Source organism: Octopus sinensis, linkage group LG7 (genome assembly GCF_006345805.1).
Source record: "Octopus sinensis linkage group LG7, ASM634580v1, whole genome shotgun sequence".
In the NCBI taxonomy this organism is placed as follows: Eukaryota; Metazoa; Mollusca; class Cephalopoda; order Octopoda; family Octopodidae; genus Octopus; species Octopus sinensis.
In genome coordinates this window covers 9,550,077-9,570,420 of record NC_043003.1, presented here as the reverse complement: position 1 = coordinate 9,570,420, position 20,344 = coordinate 9,550,077, and the positions used below count along the sequence as shown (strand labels likewise).

General features: G+C 31.8%; 1 protein-coding gene across 18 annotated transcripts in view; it reads right to left on the bottom strand.

Annotated features, from left to right (window-relative positions):
- LOC115214246 overlaps positions 1 to 20,344 on the bottom strand; it is a 397,241-nt gene that overhangs the window by 138,116 nt on the left and 238,781 nt on the right. For all 18 annotated transcript variants that reach the window (XM_036504497.1, XM_036504498.1, XM_036504495.1 and 15 more), the window contains exon 4: positions 10,348 to 10,469. In XM_036504497.1, the coding sequence (XP_036360390.1) occupies positions 10,348 to 10,469 (122 nt within the window). The remainder of the gene's footprint in view (positions 1 to 10,347; positions 10,470 to 20,344) is intronic.

Genomic DNA, 20,344 nt, shown 5'->3' with positions numbered 1-20,344 from the left:
TACTACAAATCCAAAACCAAACACTGCATGCGCTCGGCAGGGCTCTGAAGGCACACGATATGGGAAAATGATACTAATTATTTATTACTGGGGATAGTACAAATACAAAAGGTAAAAACAGTATACTGAGAAAAATGGTGAATTCAGTAATATGAGTAAATAAAAATGAGAATCATAAACAATAATGATAATAATAATAATAATAATAATAATAAAGGACTATTAGCAAAATAAGAATTGGAAAGTATTTCCGAAATGAGGTTATCCACATAACATTCAAGATTAAATTGACACACCAAAAGGAAGTGTTAGCTGAGAATTTCTCACAGCCACATAGTTATTGTAGGCTTTTCGCATTTCTCCAACATAATATTTACCATTCAAGTGATATTTCAGGAAACTGGTGAGTTATTGTGTTGAGAGATAAGTGTCTACTCTCAGTGTTTTTTACTGCTTCCACCACCCAACTTTGTTCGCCATCGTCTCTTGTCAGAGACAAAGACTGACGGGGTTTTCTCTACAAAGGAAAGAGATGAGTCATCGTCGAGATACACTCGCTTGATTGTCCAATACACTCCACATGTGACACCAATTGTAAGATATGGTTCCATAGACTTTTTTCACTGAACCGACACAAAACATGTATACTCCGAATGGGTTCGCGATACATTCAACTTGGATAGAATTGATTGATGTCAACTGCAACCCGTCTATTTGTCTACATCCGCAACCCCCCCCCCCAATCACAGACTTACTGTGTCTTTTTGAAGCTGAATTCTTCATAGCCTTGCACATGAATGTCCTGCTGAAGTGTTAAACTTTCATCCGATGCATTGACCTGTTGTCTGGTTATTGTCATTCATATACTCCACCACAGAATGTCAGAGTTTATGCTCCAACAATCACGTTGGCCAACTGATTAAGTTTAGTGAACGCTTGGCAATATTCTGCATACAAAACGCCTAAATCGATTTCAGCTCCAGTAATTTGCCGAGCGCAGGAAAAATATTCCTCAAAAACGAGGACAATACTCGCGCAATATTCTTTTTCAGATGACTTTGCATATATCGCAGTTCTAGTGACTTCACAGTTTCATCCGAGTTATCCTGAGATATTCTTTGCTCGGTGGATGCTAACCAAATCCGTTTCTGTTTCAATAAGCGAATGAACACATCCTTTAATATGATTACATGTTTCCTGGAATAAGGCATAGTGATCAGACACTTGTACACTACAAAAACATTGCTATGTACACAAAGCACAAAGAATGCATACACCAATTGCGCGCGCACATATTAATTATTAGAATTAGGTCATATTAGGAATCATACAAAATCTTATTGCCATATGCACATATATACATACATATATACGCATGTCTTTATACACATACAACTCAATTACAGTATCCATGCAATGATTGAATTGCGGAAACTTCACAACATCGAAAAACATTGTTGTATTGTTCAAAGTACACATAGCTAAGAGACTACCAGCTTATCTAGGGACAAGTCTGTTTTTCTTTGCATGGAGCTGGGAGACAAACAGTTGAAAATACTGTTGCGGCAGACTCTCACCATGGTCTTGATAGCGGAATGCAGAAAATACTCTCAAAGATCATGCTGAAAGTCCTCCACGACACTTATGTTGCAGTCTTTGAAAAGTTTATTTCGAGATCTAGGAGGAATAGTAATAGTGTAACTGAGGGTGAGAAAAATAAGATCAAAACAGATATATTTGCAGTCGTAAGTAACAGGAACGTGAGGAGAGAAAATAAATTTGAAAACTGCGACAAAAAAGAAACCAAAAATGTCAACTTCAACAAAAGAATGGTGATCAGAGAGAGGCACAAATATGTAATTTACCAACTATCATTATGGCGAAAAAGAGTGAAAACGAATTATTGTCCAGGAACAAATTCCACAAAATTAGTAGCGATTACATTGTCTGATACAACTTGAGAGATACTGTTGGATAATAACTGACATTTTTCGTTGAAATCAGATAGCCATTGCTATAAATGATTATTAGAAAGAAGAGAACTGATATTATGAATTATCAAATTGCTTACATTATTTATACGTGTGTATTCATATATACATGTGAGCACATATAACCAAACATTACTGCACTTAAACACACTGACGTATATATATATTTGTGTGTGTGCGAGTATGTGCGTGCGCGCGTGTGTGTGTGGATATGTATGAATGCGTTTTTATGCTTGCGTCCGTGTATCACGTAGAGAATTTTTGAAGAATAGTGCAGACTTGTGCGCATGATGAAAATGTTTTTGTTTTTTTTTGGTTTACACTACTATTGACATCTTGCGCAAAATCTTTTACTTTCATCAAAGTTTTACTTTAATGCAATAATATCAACTATACAGAAAGTATAGTTGAAAATACAATTTATTCATTGAACAGCTTCGCTAAAAACGAATTCGTGTAAAGAAAAGAACTCCAACCCAGTGAGAGAGTGTAGACACAGTGACAAATAACTCGACTGGAAACAACCTCATAAATAAAGTGCACTCCATCCCAAATATTAGGAATTTACAAATTTACATCGGTAATGTAAACTTTTATTATATATTTGAAGTAGTGGTGTCATGACTGTGTTAGATGTGTCGCTTAAAAGCATCATTACTCCTCCAAGATATAAAAGCTTCTCTGATAAAAGTTTGTTGACTCATGCTTTAAATAACATATTTACAAATAATATACCTTGCAGCTGCAGATTAAGTATTGCTATGATCTTCTCTGTTATATATAGGTCCTTCCATTATTGTGGCATAACAGCTCACATATGATGGAGTTCGTCACTGCATTATCAATTTTTCATTCTACTATTATGTTTTAATGTGTCTATATGATGCTGTAATATTAAAATTCTTTTATCAATTTCTTAGTTCTATATTCAACTGTGGTTTTTGTTATTCATATGAATTTACTTTTCAGATATACAAACAAAAATTTCCTATGTGACCTTTAATCTGAGATACAAGCCAATTTAGACATTTAAAACTTCAGCAGATATATATGGCCTCAACATGCAGATGAACTGATTTCAACAGACAATAAAGCAATATAATAAATATCTCATGTTAACCACAACACATACAATCAATATAGAAATAAGACAGAATAGACTTACAGAATATTAAATTTATATTAATGTTTAAAACTTAAACAGACTTTGATGATACATAATTATCGAACGTTTGCACTAACACAAACACAGTACAGACAACGAATAACACAACATTACATTCTTCTATGACTGGAGGAATCAAATAAAATCCAGCTGCTATTTATACGTTAGTAATCTATTAGCTGTTACATATTATACGTAGGTTGTTATCACACGATTTATAGAGATACATATCATGACTAAAAGTGCCTCTGCAAAGACAAGAGACAATGAAATACATAGATTAAATGATAATTTAAATGAACTCTATATGTTTGTGGGCAGCAGTAAACGAATTCTGTAGTTTGCAATATTCTTTCTTTATAATGTATAGTAAACATTATCATTAACACAAGCAGGAGAGGAACTGGACGATGACTATGCAGTAAGAGTCTAGTCAATACAAATAAAAATACAAGAAATCCCAAAGTAGTTTTACAATATACAGGTTATTATTAAATATTGATTTTAAATTTTGTCCCAAACCCAACACGTTCGGGTGGGATGTAATTCGAGGACATTGTCTCCATTACTCGACTGGTACTTATTTTATCGACCCCGAAATGATAGGTGGACCTCAGCAGGACTTGTACTCAGAACATAAGCATGTGTGAAATTCCGCCAAATAATTTGTCCGGTGCACTAACAACTCTGCCAGCTCACCGCCTTACTGCTACAAATAATAAAGTATGGATTAATTAAAAAAGGCGGCAAAAACAATGTAAGGATCTGTTTATAAGTTACTTTCTGACGTTTAAGAAGAACGCCTCTCGGACACAATATGATTTCCTTGGAATAATAACACATTTACACTAAGCGGGATTCATAGATATTTCGATACGATAAAGATATTTAACTAAAATAACACTTGAAATCCTAAAAGTAGTCATAAGTAATATTTTAGGTTTTAAATTTGATAAATGGATATCGCTAAAATAAATGAAACTAAAATGTAAATAGTCATTTTTGAACAATAAAATACAGACCGACTGCCTGCATGGCTTATACATATATTTCTAAAGAAGATTATTATTTGTGGAAAATTATACGCAACGGTATTTAGGTACCACTAAAGAATCATCTCTTGAGCATAGCAATTAGAGGTATTAGTGGTGATTGATATGATAAACATGCAAGACGAATTTGAATTCTATTGTTCACAACAAACCAACGTCACTCTGAAGTGTTTTTATCGATTTCCTTCCTTTTACATTTTAATTAGATTAATGTATCAATCAATACATATCCTCTTCCGTCTCCTCGTTATCACTAAACTCTAACAGGTTTAGTATAAAGTAGTAAACACGATAAAAGAAACTCTCACGTACATAGGCTTATGGCCACAGGCGTTTATAAACTTTTCATTGCTGAGAATACATTTGTCTACATATTTAGACATTTGTCTACATATTTAGACATTTGTCTACATATTTAGGCATTTGTCTACATATTTAGACATTTCTCTACATATGTTTCTTACGTGATACTCCTGGGATTATCAAAAAATTGTTTAAGATAGAAAAAGTCACTTCTAGTAATAAACCTGTATTCGAATCTACTCAGGCGAAAGCACTTTCTCAGGCGAAAAGGTAGAAAAATGAAGTTGGGACCTCTAAAGAACTGCACATTGAAAAGAACGTAGTGTAATGCATTAAGTTTCACAACATACTTTGGTCATCAATTAGGAACATTTCATTGTTCGAAATCGTTATACTACACGAAAAACATAGTTTAACATAGTAGGTGCCTTTATAAAATCATCCATATGAGTACACACACGTCTATATGTATTATATTAGTATATTTAGGCTTGCTTAAACCATTGCTATGTGTAAAATATATATTTGAAAGAAACATTCCTTCAAAGCAGGTGAGAAGTTATGCAAAAATGAAAATTAGTTAAATTTATGTAAATAAATTAAAATGAAGACATGTTTTATTTTCTTCCATCGATATTTTAATGGTTTTATAGCCCATAACGGTTTGGGAAAGATTCACTTTATAAGATATAAGGAGGAAAATAATCCGTGAGTTCGACGAAAAGTATTATTACCGGAAAACAATTTTGTGCGTGTATTTGTATGCATATGAAAATATTAACACACACACATATAAGCACACAATCACATGTATTTACATATATATATATACCCATTCACAAACATATGTCTGTCTGTTCGCGTGTGTCTGTCTGTCTATATGTATGTATATATACATGTAAGTACGTATATATTTATATATATACATTACATATTTATTTAACTTAACTTCTACAGAAGATACGCATACTAAACGGCACACTATACCATCCTGTCTTATTACGGCAGTATACGAGCAAGTTACTTATGGTAGTGCACATTTAAACCACGTTTTTATTAAATGCTATTTATCTCTCACTCAATGGAGTACATGTTTTCCATCCTACCAATAACGAAACACACATGCACGCACACACAAATACACTGAATATATACTGAACAGTACAACATACATTATATATATATATATATATATATATATATATATATATATATATATATATGCATATATATATTATATATATATGTAAATATATATTTATATGAAAAATCAACGAAAATACACATTGCAAATAAAAAAATGCTATCTATGACAGGTAACGACAAATATATACATTTAGATTGACTGAGGTAGTTATACGAATCATAAAAGTCATTATCATGAAATGATTATAAGATGATAATAAAGTAAGAGAACAAAGCGAACCATGGTTTACGCAAAGCTATTCATCAAAACGATGAATAGTTTTGCGTAAACCATGGTTCGCTTTGTTCTCTTACTTTATTATCATCTTATAATCATTTCATGATAATGGCTTTTATGACTTGTATTACTACCTCAGTCAATCTAAATGTATATATTTTTCGTTACCTGTTATAAATAGGATTTTTTTATTTGCAATGTGCATTTTCGTTGATTTTTCCTATTTTACCCTTACATTTCCATGTGTATTTTATATTTCATATTTCTACTATATATATATATATATATATATATATATATATATATATAAATATATATATATATGTACATGTATGTATGATATATATATATATATACACGTACACTCACAAATACACACACACACACACACACACACACACACACACATATATATATATATATAATATATATTTAGTACAATATTTGCTAATTACTATAAATAATACCGAATTGTACTTGATAAAAAGATGCACATTATTCACCGTTAAGGTGAATAACTCGTCCATAAATGTTGTCAGGTATCTCTCCTTCGATTAAGCATGGTGTGCATGCCAAGGTAAGATATATAACATACTTGCAATATTGTAAGGTTTGAAATGAAAGTTATGATCTTTATACAATAGAGAGAAAAAAGAAGTATCTCTCGTGGACTACGGAAACAATATCGTTTATAAACTTTAGATCATAGGTAATTAAAAAATGCAGACATATTGAAACGTACCTACTTAGAAACTTGCGAATCACCCAGTTAGAGCCACAATACAGGCAGACAGCTGATATTATTGCTCTAACCAAGCTTTTTTTTACACTTTATTCTTTTTGTCTTTCTATATTTCATTTATTTTACCTTTATGTCGTCTAACATTCGTACCTATTATCTTCCGATATCATACTTCCGTTCTGTGGCTGATGCTCATTTCCCTTTATCCCATTTAAAATGTCTGATTTCCACCAGAACCTATATATTGCAATGATCTTTGCAAGGAGATCATTATAATAATTAAAAGGAAATTATTCACACTACCGGATAGCAAATTGGTCTTGTTCACAGAAACAAATTTTGAAAAAGTCTTATTTCGTTTAATCTACCATGCAGATATAAAAAGCACCTAAAGCATTCATAACATACACAATTAGTTAATTCATATTGATTTAGAAATACAAATTCAAACATTGCATAAAACACACACTCACACACACACACATTCATACACATATATAGTTTAGAACTATCTGTAAGTTGTCATAATAGGACTGAGCGCTGCAAATGCCGTTGCTAAGAGCTCCGATGCATTCTCATCGGCTATTATAACATAGCCAACGAGAATACATCGTAGCTCTTAGATTCGGCATTTGAAACACTGAGTCCTATTTTGACAACTTACTGATTGTCCTAAACTATACATATATAAATTCTTCTATTTACCTAATATCGAAATTTGATTCTTTTGTCTTATCATTATTATTATTCTATGTTTGAATTTTGCTTTATGTCTGTACAAGTTGGCTCCAAGTCTCACCCAGAGACCTCAAAAGACAACAGGTTGGAAGTTCACGTTGTTGTTATGCCTAGTGTGCCATATATTTGTTTTTTTTTTTCGGTGTTGTACTAGTGAAAAAAAAAGTTTGTTTTAAACCTCGGGATTACATAGAGAGTATTTTGCGTAGGATATGAGCAGTTTCCATGAGCACTATCTTTTGAATTTCTGCCATTTTGGGGTTTCCTGGTATCTGAGTTAGGTAGCATCAGTCCCTTTCGCCATCATTCCTAGGGCACCTATGACAACAGGTATTGTTTTAGTCTTCACCTTCCACATTTTGCTGATTTCTATTTCAAGATCTTTATATTTGCTCAGTTTTTGGTTGGTCTTGACAGATACGTTTATATCGATTGGGACAGTCATGTCAATGAGGAAGCATGTTCTTTGTCTGAAGTCTTTCAATATGATGTCTGGCCTATTTGCATCTATCTTTCTGTCAGTTTGAATGGTGAAGTTCCAGAGGAGTGAGATGTGGTCATTTTCAAGCACTGGAGGTGGATTGTGTTCCCACCAGTTTTTTCATGGGGCAAATCCAGGTTTTTGCAAATTACCCAGTGAATATATTGTGCAGCTCTATCATGCCTGTTGAGGTACTCTGTAGGCTCTAGAAGACTGCATTTGGAGACAACATGATCAATGGTTTCATTTTATTATTATTATTATTATTATTATTCTATGTTTGACTTTTGCTTTATGTCTGTACAAGTTGGCTCCAAGTCTCACCCAGATACCTCAAGAGACAACAGGTTGGAAGTTCACGTTGTTGTTATGCCTAGTGTGCCATATATTTGGGTTTTTTGGGTGTTGTACTAGTGAATGTCTAATACATAAATTTTTTTTAAAAAGTTTGTTATTATTAAAAAAAAGTTTTTTATTATTATTATTATTATACACGCACACATACAAACATCTATATATACCTGCATACATGTATTATATATGTATATATTATACGTATATATGTACTGCTTTATCTCTTACTTGTTAATACTGCGGAAATGCTGGGGTACCGTCTGTAAGAGTTTTAATTGAACGCATCGATTCCATTAATTTTATTTTAAAACCTGGTATGTATTCTACCGGTTGTCAAGCGCTGGTGTGGGCAAACGCAAATACAAAGACACACACGGGCATACATGCATACATACACACATACATTCATACATGCATAAATACATACATACATACATGCATACATACAAATATATATATACATATATACATGCATATATATATATATACATACATATATATATAGAGAGAGAGACAGAGAGAGACAGAGGAAACATACACACACACACACACACACACATACACACACACACACATATATATATATATATATATATGTATGGTCACTTAAGTATTTTTGTATGTATGCACTTTTGTAAGTATGTATGTACAGGAAAGTAAAATCGCAACGAAAATTATGTCGACCTGAATGCTTTTAGTACTTTTAAATCATTACATAAAAGTTCTCACTGTATGTCCTACATCGAGAATCCCTTTCCTGCAACGATATATAAATCGATTTCTTCTATACTTATCATCTATCTTTCTGTCTTTCTATCTTTCTAACAATTTATGTAATTAGTAAGCTGAAAGAAAAGTGAGCGAAATGAAATGGGAACAGTTGAGCGAGATATATTGGTTACTCTTTCAGACATGAAAACGTTGAGATTTAGTGACAAGGAAAATATTGAGCGTCGTAGAAAGATTCTCTCTACAACTGTGTTTGCATGTGCCTATGTATACATGTATATGCATGTATAGACACAAGCATGAATACATTTATGTGTGTCTTTGTATGCATGTTTGTGAGTGTAACTACATTTGTGTCTCTTTGCATCATTTTCTGCATATACTTGTCTCTATGTTTGACTTTATGATCACAGCGTTTGACAAATGAATGGCCTATGTATTTCTTAGCGGTGTTATGAAACAAATCGTTAAAATTGTGCTACATATAAACTTTCCCGAAGCTATATAATTGACTACAACTCTTCAATAGGGTTATCGAAGCATAGCTTGAAGTTTTATTAGGTTGTCTAGCAATATATAATTAATATAAATTACTGTATGACTGTCACATAGAATTTACACGAAAATTTATTTATGAAAATATATTGTTCATAATTCTTTAGGTATAATATTATTATACATATTCTAAATCTTTTAATAGTTGTGAGGTCTTGCAGTTAACTTCAAATATTTTATAATCCAGAAATAATTTTTTATAAATGTATCAACTTTTTAGTTGTCGCAGATGGAAAAAAATCGTTTTGCTGCATTACACAGTTATATTATTTTTACTTTTAACCAGCCAGCGTTCATGTGGGAACGTTATTTTGAGAAATGAAAGGAAACGTTTTTGATAGAACATTAATTTAAATGATATGTATGTTCTCAGCGTTCGGGTTATTTCAAATAATAATCGAAGCTTTTTTTCATTTAAATTTCAATATATTGATGTGTGTTTGTGTGCATGTGTGTGTGTGTGTGTGTGTGTGTGTGTTTTATATAAATCATATATCAATAAAAACAGGGTTCTCCTATTATTAAAAAGGCAAGTGTAAGGGAAATGAAGAATCCATTAACGGTTTCCCTTCCCGAAAACAAAGAAGTTATTCGTGTCAGAAATCATCCGATTTATAAACGCAATTTACTCTTGGAGTTTGAAATACCAGTTTGCATTAAAATATTTTTTAAGCTAACAATTATTCTACACTGATACGGTAGATATTCTCCACATTAGCAAATTCATGCTACCTGCAAAGAGTCCCTTTATATTCGATGTTCATTTGAAATTAATACCACATAAATTTCTAAATATGCCAAACCGAACACTTACCTCGCCGAAATTTCTTTTGGGGGCCCCTTACTGTCACGACGCAATTCTTCTTCCAACTCATTTTCAATCTTATCCGCGTAGCCATGGGTTTTCGCTAATATCAAAGTCTCAGCTACCAACGCCTGTAGATATTTTAGTTTTGGTGGTATGGAGTAAAACATTAAAAAAAATAAATAAATGAAGCAGAAACTGATTAGTAAATGAATAGCAGGGATAAAACGTACGATTTAAAACTAACAGTGTTTATTCATATCACACACAGTCAAATCACATTTGAAATATTATCGGTGTAAGAAAATTGCATTTATGTGTTAGTAATTACTGAAAAAATCAGCAAATTGATACTACAACTGTGAAAAATCACATCTCTTATTTTTATTATTTTGAAAAAAGTGTTTAAATTTTAGTTTTGAATTAGTAATAACAATATTTAATCGTGAATCTTACTTGAGCTGTCAAATATATCTTAAAACAAAATTATATTACATAAAATATGTTACAGAGCATAGCATAAAACAGCTTCAAAAATAGTCAACTCTTGACATATTTTAAATGTATTGTTTCTAAAAAAACTAATTCGAAAATCCTATTTTCCTTCATAAGTAGGAATTTTAGACTACATTTTCATATTATCAGAAGTAAATATATGGTAGCCGAAAGGTAAACACATAATATACATTTCTCATAAATGGAATTAATAGGACGAGCTAATCAATAACTGTTATTGTTTCCAATTAGCTTTCTTTAAAAAGAGTGTTTTAGAAAAATCTCAAACGACTGAAAGAAGAGATATAAAATTCTTGGATATACATTTAATTTGAATTTGTCCAAGATTTTATAAGTGTTTCCAGGGAAATGTGCTGGTGATATATAATATTTATTTCATATGAGTGGAATGTGAAAATATGAGTGCATCAGTATCGGTAACTATACACTCTTATATACAAGTGGTAAATTATAAATTAAAACTCTTTCAAATGACTACACCTATGTTTTGTTGAACTTGATGGAAAAAGGGATTTTCCTGAGCCATGATTTTAAAAGTAAAATTAGTATAAATGAATAATAGAAGGCCTAATACTACAAGTATAATTAGTAAAACTAAACTACTTAGTTGGACTATTAGAACAACTATGAAATTAGTTACTTAAATTGGCAAAATGCGATAAATTGTTGGCGATTTCATTGATCAGATTCATGCGTTTTTCAAATTCAGCTGATGCTAAAATGATAAAGGTCGGCCGAAGTAGATTTTGCGATCAGAATGTAAAATGATTACTATAAACTTTGTAAAACGTAAAGTGTATGTGGTCTATTATTTCTATGACGCCAGTACATTCTCTGTATAGATAATAGCCATAATGCATTGAGACAAAAACGACAAAATGTCTGAAAGAACTCTAAAATCTAACTCCTATTTCATTGTTCAAGGGAGATCTTAATACTGAAAGGTCAATTATAAAACCAAATGTTTTACTATATTTAGCCTTATACAATACTATTATTAGAAACTTATTACACACTGCTTAGTGAAATAATAATAATAATAAATAATAATAATAATAATAATAATAATAATAATAATAATAATAATAATAATAATAATAATAATGCTGAGACACCCTTCGGTCATGAATGACCATGGGATTGCACCACCTAGAAAGTTACCCTCCCAGGTACAAGTCCGGACAAGGTTGTTTAGGGAAGACCAGCAGTCGCCCATGCATACCAGCCTCCTCTCTCGCCACCACTGATGTTATCCAAGGGAAAGTCAAAAGCCGATACAGCTTGGCACCTGTGACGTCGCAACTCATTTCTACAGCTGAGTAAACTGGAGCAATGTGAAATAAAGTGTCTTGCTCAAGAACACAACACGCAGCCCGGTCCGGGATTCGAACTCACAATCTCGCGATCGTAAGCTCAACGATCTTACCACTGAGTCATGCGCCTTCACTAATAATAGTAATAATAATAATAATAAAGCAATGGGTACTACAACCGAATTATTTTCCTAAGTTATTAATTAAACTGATCTTCGCTGCTTTAGATTGTTTTTGAAAGTTCGTTTCTTTTCACAAAGGCTCTGATACAAATGGACATGTCGGCGGCTGTTTCGTACCTGAGTGTGTTGAAGAATAATTAGTACAACATATAATGATGAAGGTGAGGATATATGTTTGAACTTTATGCCGCACTAATAATATATTCTTGCAAACGGCAATTCATTTAAGGAAAATATATATCAATGTCCTTAATGGCAGTATCGTATCATTATCCTTAATAGCAAGAAACTGCTTCTCTATTCCCCACGTTCATCTTTATCCGCTTAAACCTCTGCATGCAATACCATATATGCACTTCTTTAACGACGCCTTTATTCTTTGCTCTCTTGTTTGGTAATTTCTATCTTTATAATCATATTTATTAATTTGCTTTGTTTTGGGATTTTATATTTATTATTACGGAGATGTACTCGCATAGCAAGTGATTTGATCTGAGATCGTGTGCTGGAACGAGAACAATTGCAGCGTGGAAGGTGTTTGTAAGCCATTTAAGAAACACACAAAAGCCGTTCGATTCACTTCAACATTTAAGTTTTATTTGTCAAAATATTTTCGTCGCTAAAATCCGCGACCTGTTCACTGACAATGTTGAAGTGAATCGAACGGCTTTTGTGTGTTTTTTAAATGGCTTACAAACACCTTCCACGCTGCAATTGTATATTTATTATTTTTCTCTAGGTTTATTTCATTCTCTATTTGCTATGAATCTTACTTGATTTCTTTTCTTTATAGAAACACTTTTATCTAAACTATTAACAACAAACAACTGAATAGACATTTGTCGTGTACAAAGTTCAGTTAACGACTTCGCAAATACAGAGACAAAAATAACATAATATAGCAAATATTTTAATCCAAATTCAGTAGACTACTATACACTATACGATAAAGCAGTAATGAATGGATTAGAATGTGGTAATGTGGCCAAGTGATCAATCAGATGGATGCGTGTGTCATTCGATCCTTGAGTGAAACTAATGTGCATTAGTCATTCCTGCAAATGTGATTCAAGTGGTATAGGAAGTAGATGTCTTGTTATGCAAACGTCATACAATGAAAATATGAAGAAAATACAGCGCTTAATAAGAATTACACCTGCACAAAAAATACGTCTTTAAATATTTATAACTACATACTTTAATATTTCAGGCAACCATTTTCGAATAAAATCACAAATTTAATTAAATATTTTTATGGAAGTTAAGAGAAGAGCAATGTGAAGTCTACTGTCTATAGTAAATTATGTCATAGAACTAACCATGTGTACATAACACTGTATATGTAGCCATGTATAAGCAAACGTATAACTTCTCCTTGATCGAACTCAGAGTATGTGAGGGACATGAGAATGATCTACAAAATGCTAGAACTTTAATACTTGTGACAGCAGATGCAACATTATGAATAGCAGCAGGAGAAACAGTGAAACGAAATAAATTAGATGATAAAATATTAACTTCTTTCAGTTTAGTAAAAAAAACTCGTTCGGGAAACTAAAAGCATTGACGAACGACAGTCACTTCTCAAAATCTTCACGTCATAATCAGGAAATTATATAATATGATTAAGATAGAAACGGTAGACATAACGTGCAAATTACACCATGAGGAATGTAAAGAATCTGCCACCTACAAAATAATACTATGGGAAATAGTGTACACACCACACGGTTATACATTGTGAGAAATATAATCAAGTCACATGACACAGCTCATGCACATAACGCGTTATTGAACTGTTGCACCTTAACTCGTGTAATAGATTTATTCATAAAAAAATAGTCTCTATACTTAACGCAACTATTTTAGCAGATATATTCGTAAGCACATCTCTGTAAAGTTTACAAATAATCATATTACTGGCACACATATGATATCCTTCCACATCAGTAAAACTGAACGCACATTGGATAAGTGTACATAAGTTACTTTTGTTAATGTATTTAATGCAGTAATCATGAGAAAAGGTATTCCTTTATGCGACGAAAAATATATTATTTCAACAGTTAATATAGTTTTGATCATTTTTACTCGAACCTGTTTCAATCTTATCAAAGCATCTTAGCAAAGTACAAACTTCACTGTATTTGACAAAACACTAACAAGAGAATCACGGTATTTTGATGATTTTTGCATTAAATATAGCAACACTACCTAACAAGTTGTTTTTCTCTGAGTAACTTCTGGCAGTAACATTGTTAATGTGATTTATGGTGTGTGAAAGGAAATGATTCCATAAAAATAAATATACGCAGTTGCATCGAGATATCACGTACCATATTCACTTAAACACGTAACGGAATTGTTGCTGTTTTCTGATAGTGAATTTTAGAATTAACTTAAAACAGGTACTTCGATACATAAATCGTTTCGGATATTCATATAAAATGAAAACTAGGAAGAGGGAGAAATTGATAACATGAGGGTAATTGTAGAAAAAGAGGTAATGAAATGCCAACGAATGAGATAGTGAGATTATATAAATAATATATTAATAGATGGAAATTAGGTTGGCAACAACATATAAATGTAGCTTTTCGCTCTAAGAAAAACGTAGAAACTGAAAGGGCCACCCGTATCCAAAGCCAGGGAACTCGACGGGTTTCAGAAAACTAACCACCTAATCCTTCAAAACTAGCATAACTAGAACCAGCGGCAAAACAGCAATATCCAAAGCCGCAATCACAACAACTAACATAGCAAGTTTGGGGAAAAAAAGAAGCAGTAACTTTCAAACGAACATCAAAAGGCTCAACAAAAGTAACAGCCACAACAACGACAACAAAATCAGTGAAACAAACAAAAAAACCCTCCTCGTCAACACCAGCTTTTGTTCAGAAGTTGAAGAGGCTCTTTACACAAATTTCATCCTTCATTTCTGTGCTGCATCAAATCATATCCGTGATATGTATAAATGTGTACTTGTGCGTCTTTAGTAATACTCGAATTTCGATGACTGCATCTCATTTAATGCTCTTCGTTTTAGTTACTTTGCATTTTTAAGTAGTAGCTTTGGTACATTTGTCGAAACTTATATTTATTTTATGACGTATTTAATTTTATATACGCATTTGAAAAAGTTCCGTCTTAGACACAGTTTAATTCAATCATATAGAAGAGATTCTTTAAAGTTTATCCGAGTCATCCATAATTAATACCGGTTTAATTCAACAGTTTGTATAAATGATGTCAGAATTATGCAAAAGAGTACATGGAGCAGTGAACCTTGGAAAGATTTCTCTTATGGCTGGTTGTAATTATTTTCTCATTGCATTACTGATTTCTCTATTCATACGTCAGTATTGATTTTGACACTGTATGGTCGAGGTACCTTGAGGTATTTGTTATGATTTAGTAATTATTGTTTTTATTAATATTAATATAGTTTGCTTGATGTGTTTCGCTTGAGCAGAACTGGTGTGCTTTGGTCTCTTAGTATTTTTGTGTTACCATGTTTTTATTTCATGTAAAAAGAAAAGATTTTGAATGAGATAGAGTGAGAGTAGGAACGGCAAACTGCTAACGTAACCATTAATAGTAAGACCAGAAAAGCGAACCTAAGTAGGAGAAATTAAAAAGCATGTAGACCAACGGTTTCGTTGGTCTACACGCATCTTGTGCAGTCCTGCCTGGCAACACTTCGGTGCCTGTAGACCTTATCTCGAACAAGCACTGCTCTTAGTGTCAGACCAAGGATTTCTAGAAGTTATCCATAGTAGTCACCGGATCGAAATTTCCCCGGAAAAGGCCAACTAGTTCGCCCTAAAGTTTCCCTGCGAACATCACTGCTCTTACCCACCGGCAGATCCCTATATATATTTTAAGGTGAATTTTCCAGCAACTGCATTTCCCTACTTGTAAAAAGCAGTAAGTCTTGCACCCAATTTATGTATTTTTTTACTCAGGACTGCGTTTCCGCCAAAGAGATGAGTTTATGAACAGATGCCAAACTTGCCCACCGACAAAGAAAATGTGTAGATTTTCTTTTGTCGAAATTTGAAACCCTCATTATTATTAAGGCAGCGAACTGGCTGTATCGTTAGCATGCCGACGAAATGCCTGGCGGAATTTCAACCGTCTGAGTTACGACGTCGACTTTGCTTTTCATTGTTCCGAGGGTGGAATAAAGTCGTGCCAGTCATGTACTAGTCAATGTAATCGATTTCTTCATCTTCTCAAAAACTGCTAAGAAGATCCGATAAAAAGCTTTGCGGCATTTTAAATCCGTTGTGCTATCTAATTCGATATTTTAATGTTCTAATTCCAAAAGTGCACAATGGTAAATAAATTGTGTTATTGATGATACGGCGGAACATCACTTTGGTCATATGTACGAACATGTTTATATATATATATATATATATATATATATATATATATACATACATACAGATATATATACACACATACAAATATATATATATACACATACAAATATATATATATATATATTATATATATATATATATATATATATACATATATATACATATATATGTATATATATATACATATATATATGTTAAAAATATATATATTAAATGTGTATGTATATATATATATATATATATATTATATATATAAAGCGTGTCCACTACGTTCCAGCATATAGAGTATAGGTACTTGCGTGCGTACATGTTTGCATGTATATATATATATATATATAATATATATATATATATATATATTATATGTTTAACATACATACATGAACATACACGCAAGCGCGCACATATGTTTATATACAGCAGTGACTGAAACAAGCCTATCATGACTCTGACTTTCTCTTAAAGACTATTCCTGTAATAGGTTCCACATATACTATGACCAGAAATGAAGTTTGAAAGATATTAAGGAAATACAATTTAAAATCTTGTGAAAATTGATAATATAATCGAAGACTCAATGGCTTGGGGACTAATAAAAAATTATGAACATGAATTTCAAAGAATTGATTAAACAAGTGATATAAGATGACCAGACAGTGACCGGTTAAGCAATATCAATGTATAGGAAAGGATAAAGTTTCTGAAAATAAAACAAAACGTGAGCTTGACTAATATTCGGGCAGCGCCCCTACGGGCATACGTGATGTCATTTTTTATATTATTTTAGTCATATTCTTCTAACAGAGAAAGAAAATGGATATTGCTAGAATGAATTGGAAGAACTCTTCAGAGTTAAATATATTTCAGGAGAATTGAATGTTATTGATAATTCTTAGAGGATCTTATTCGCATTTGATTTTTGTATATTAAATATATAATTCGATGCATCATCTTTTGGGGAAGAATGCATTGAGCTTTAGGCTACCGGAGCACACAGCTAAAAATGACAATGCCTGAGCGAAAAATTGATGGGAAGCCTTTAGGATACTGCTATAATTGCTAATATATTCTATAGAAATAACTATCGATTTCGTAACTGTGTGTCTTTTAAAGTATCATCTCTTCGATTATTTCCATTTCTGAAGGAGATCTTAGTGTGGAAAGATGATAGCAAAAGACTGTTCGACCTACGTTGTAAGTAATAGCCTTATAAAAGTTGCATTGCCAGTAAAGAATTAATTAAGAAAATGTTGTTCATTCATTTGCCAGTTCGATAATTATATAATTTTGTCCTAAACATAGGCACAGAAATCATCTCATATGACGGATTTTTTGTTGTTTATTAGATATATAATCTTGGATAATTATTTTCTTGGTTATTCAAGCAGCCTTCCCTTTTCATTCATCAAGCAAGCATTTGGAACTTTTCTCATTAAATAAGAATTATACGTTATTTCTAATATGACAATATTTGCTAACATTCATTGATGCCGAAAAGTTCTACAGCATTTTTCGTTGAGTAATATTGCACTACTATTAATTAAATAAACAATAACTTATTAAGATTCCTTCATAAATTCCTTCAAAGTTTATCTGTATGACTGATATAAGAAAAAAATGAACAGATTATCCTCAATGCGAGTATTAATCCAGGTGCTCTTTATATAGAGGGACTTCGCATTAAATTACTGTATGTTGCTCGTTCCAGTTGACAAAATGTTATATTATATGATAACGGTATATTACATTGAATAGACATCACTTTTTTTATCGAACTATAATTGAAGAAAAAGTAAAATCCTCTATGTTATGATCTGTATTAAAATAGTTGGAGTACAAATTATTTAAGTCAAAAGAGCTTATCCTAAAGATATACTTTTTTCTGTCAGTAATGTTTTCTAATTTTTATCATTATCTGTAGTGTAGCAAATAAGTGTTAATTGTTATGACAATTATCTTAAAACATTTGAATTTTGTTGAAGTTCATACATGAATGCTTCAGCGTATTACAAGGTTTATAGATTATCGTTATAAGTAAATGACATTATTGATTGTTTGTAGGGAAAAAATCATTCCTTATTGTAATACGTATTAAAAATAAATATAACACTTGATAATGAAATTATACCAGAAGGAAATTCGCAGCCAATAAAACTAAATATAATACCTTCACATTCAAACAAATATTTAGATTTTTCGGATTTTTCGGATTCACAACCAACATGGTATTTAAATGAGGGGTTTCATAAACTAGTCTATTCAGAGATGAAAATATAAATGATATGATATTTAAACCTGGCAGTATGAATCAAACAGCAATATGACTCCTAGCAGTATGATTCCTAGTTGCATGAAGGAAATTTAAAAAAATAGATTGTCATATACATGGCTCATACGATGTTGATACACATGGCTTACATGATACTGAATATCACGATATAAAAATATGTTTCGACTAGAAATATTATTAATTTAAATGTTACTTTTTTCTTTCCGTAAACGCTAATAAATAGAACATGTATTGTCACTATAAATTACATTGCAATTAGAAGAAAAAACCTTTTAAAATATGATATCTAGAAGTATTGCAAATATAACTTTAGAAAATTTTAATTTCTGCCCAGGTGTTCATTCTTGAAACAGCGCTTGTATTTTTCCTTTTCGGTAAGTATTTTAATTTTCTACATATTTCGAAGTTTATAATCAATAATTCATCTGTAAATCCGAAATATTGTTTTGGGGCCTAAATTATGAAAAATATTAACTTCGTTTTAATACACACAAAACACTTAACTTTACTTGTATTTACTCACATTCATTAGCTATTTATAAAGGGAAATCTGTTTTACATTTATATATATATAATATATATATATATATATATATTATATATATATATATATATATATATATATATATATATGTATACACACACGCCTATCGTCTCGGAGCCATCTCACGATGAAGAATACGTTTTTCAATTGTACACCGATTACAAATGTGTACATAAAATTTAATGATTCCCTTTGTTTATTTCACCTCGTAATATATGCAAGTATATATATATGAATATATATAATTGAAGAAATTGGAGTCATGTAGAAGAAATACGGTTGGACATTCATTTATAATGCACTCCAATTGTTTCGACGCAACGTAGTTCTCCAACAAACAAGTATTTGATTATGCAACTGTTTGTTTGCATAATGAGATCGACTTCAAGTTCATATCCTCTGTTTGTCGTGGTATGAATTTAATAGTGGTTGATAGGCCCATAGTATGGGTCTAAATTTAAATCACGACGTACAGAGGAGATGGCCTTGAGGTCGACGATTTTAAACTAAGCGAGAGAACACTCATGTATCGCCTGAGGAAACACAAGATCTCATTATGCAAGCAAACAATTGCATAAACAAATGCCTGTATTCTTGGAGAGCTACGGTGAGTCGAAATAATTGTAGTGAATAAGGAATAATTGTCCGACCGTACTGATTCGTCATGGCCCCAATTTCTTCAATTTTATATTCTCATACATACATTGAATGGCCAAATTTAAACTTGGAAGTATATAATAATACTATCAATATTACTGGGCAAATTTGAAGGT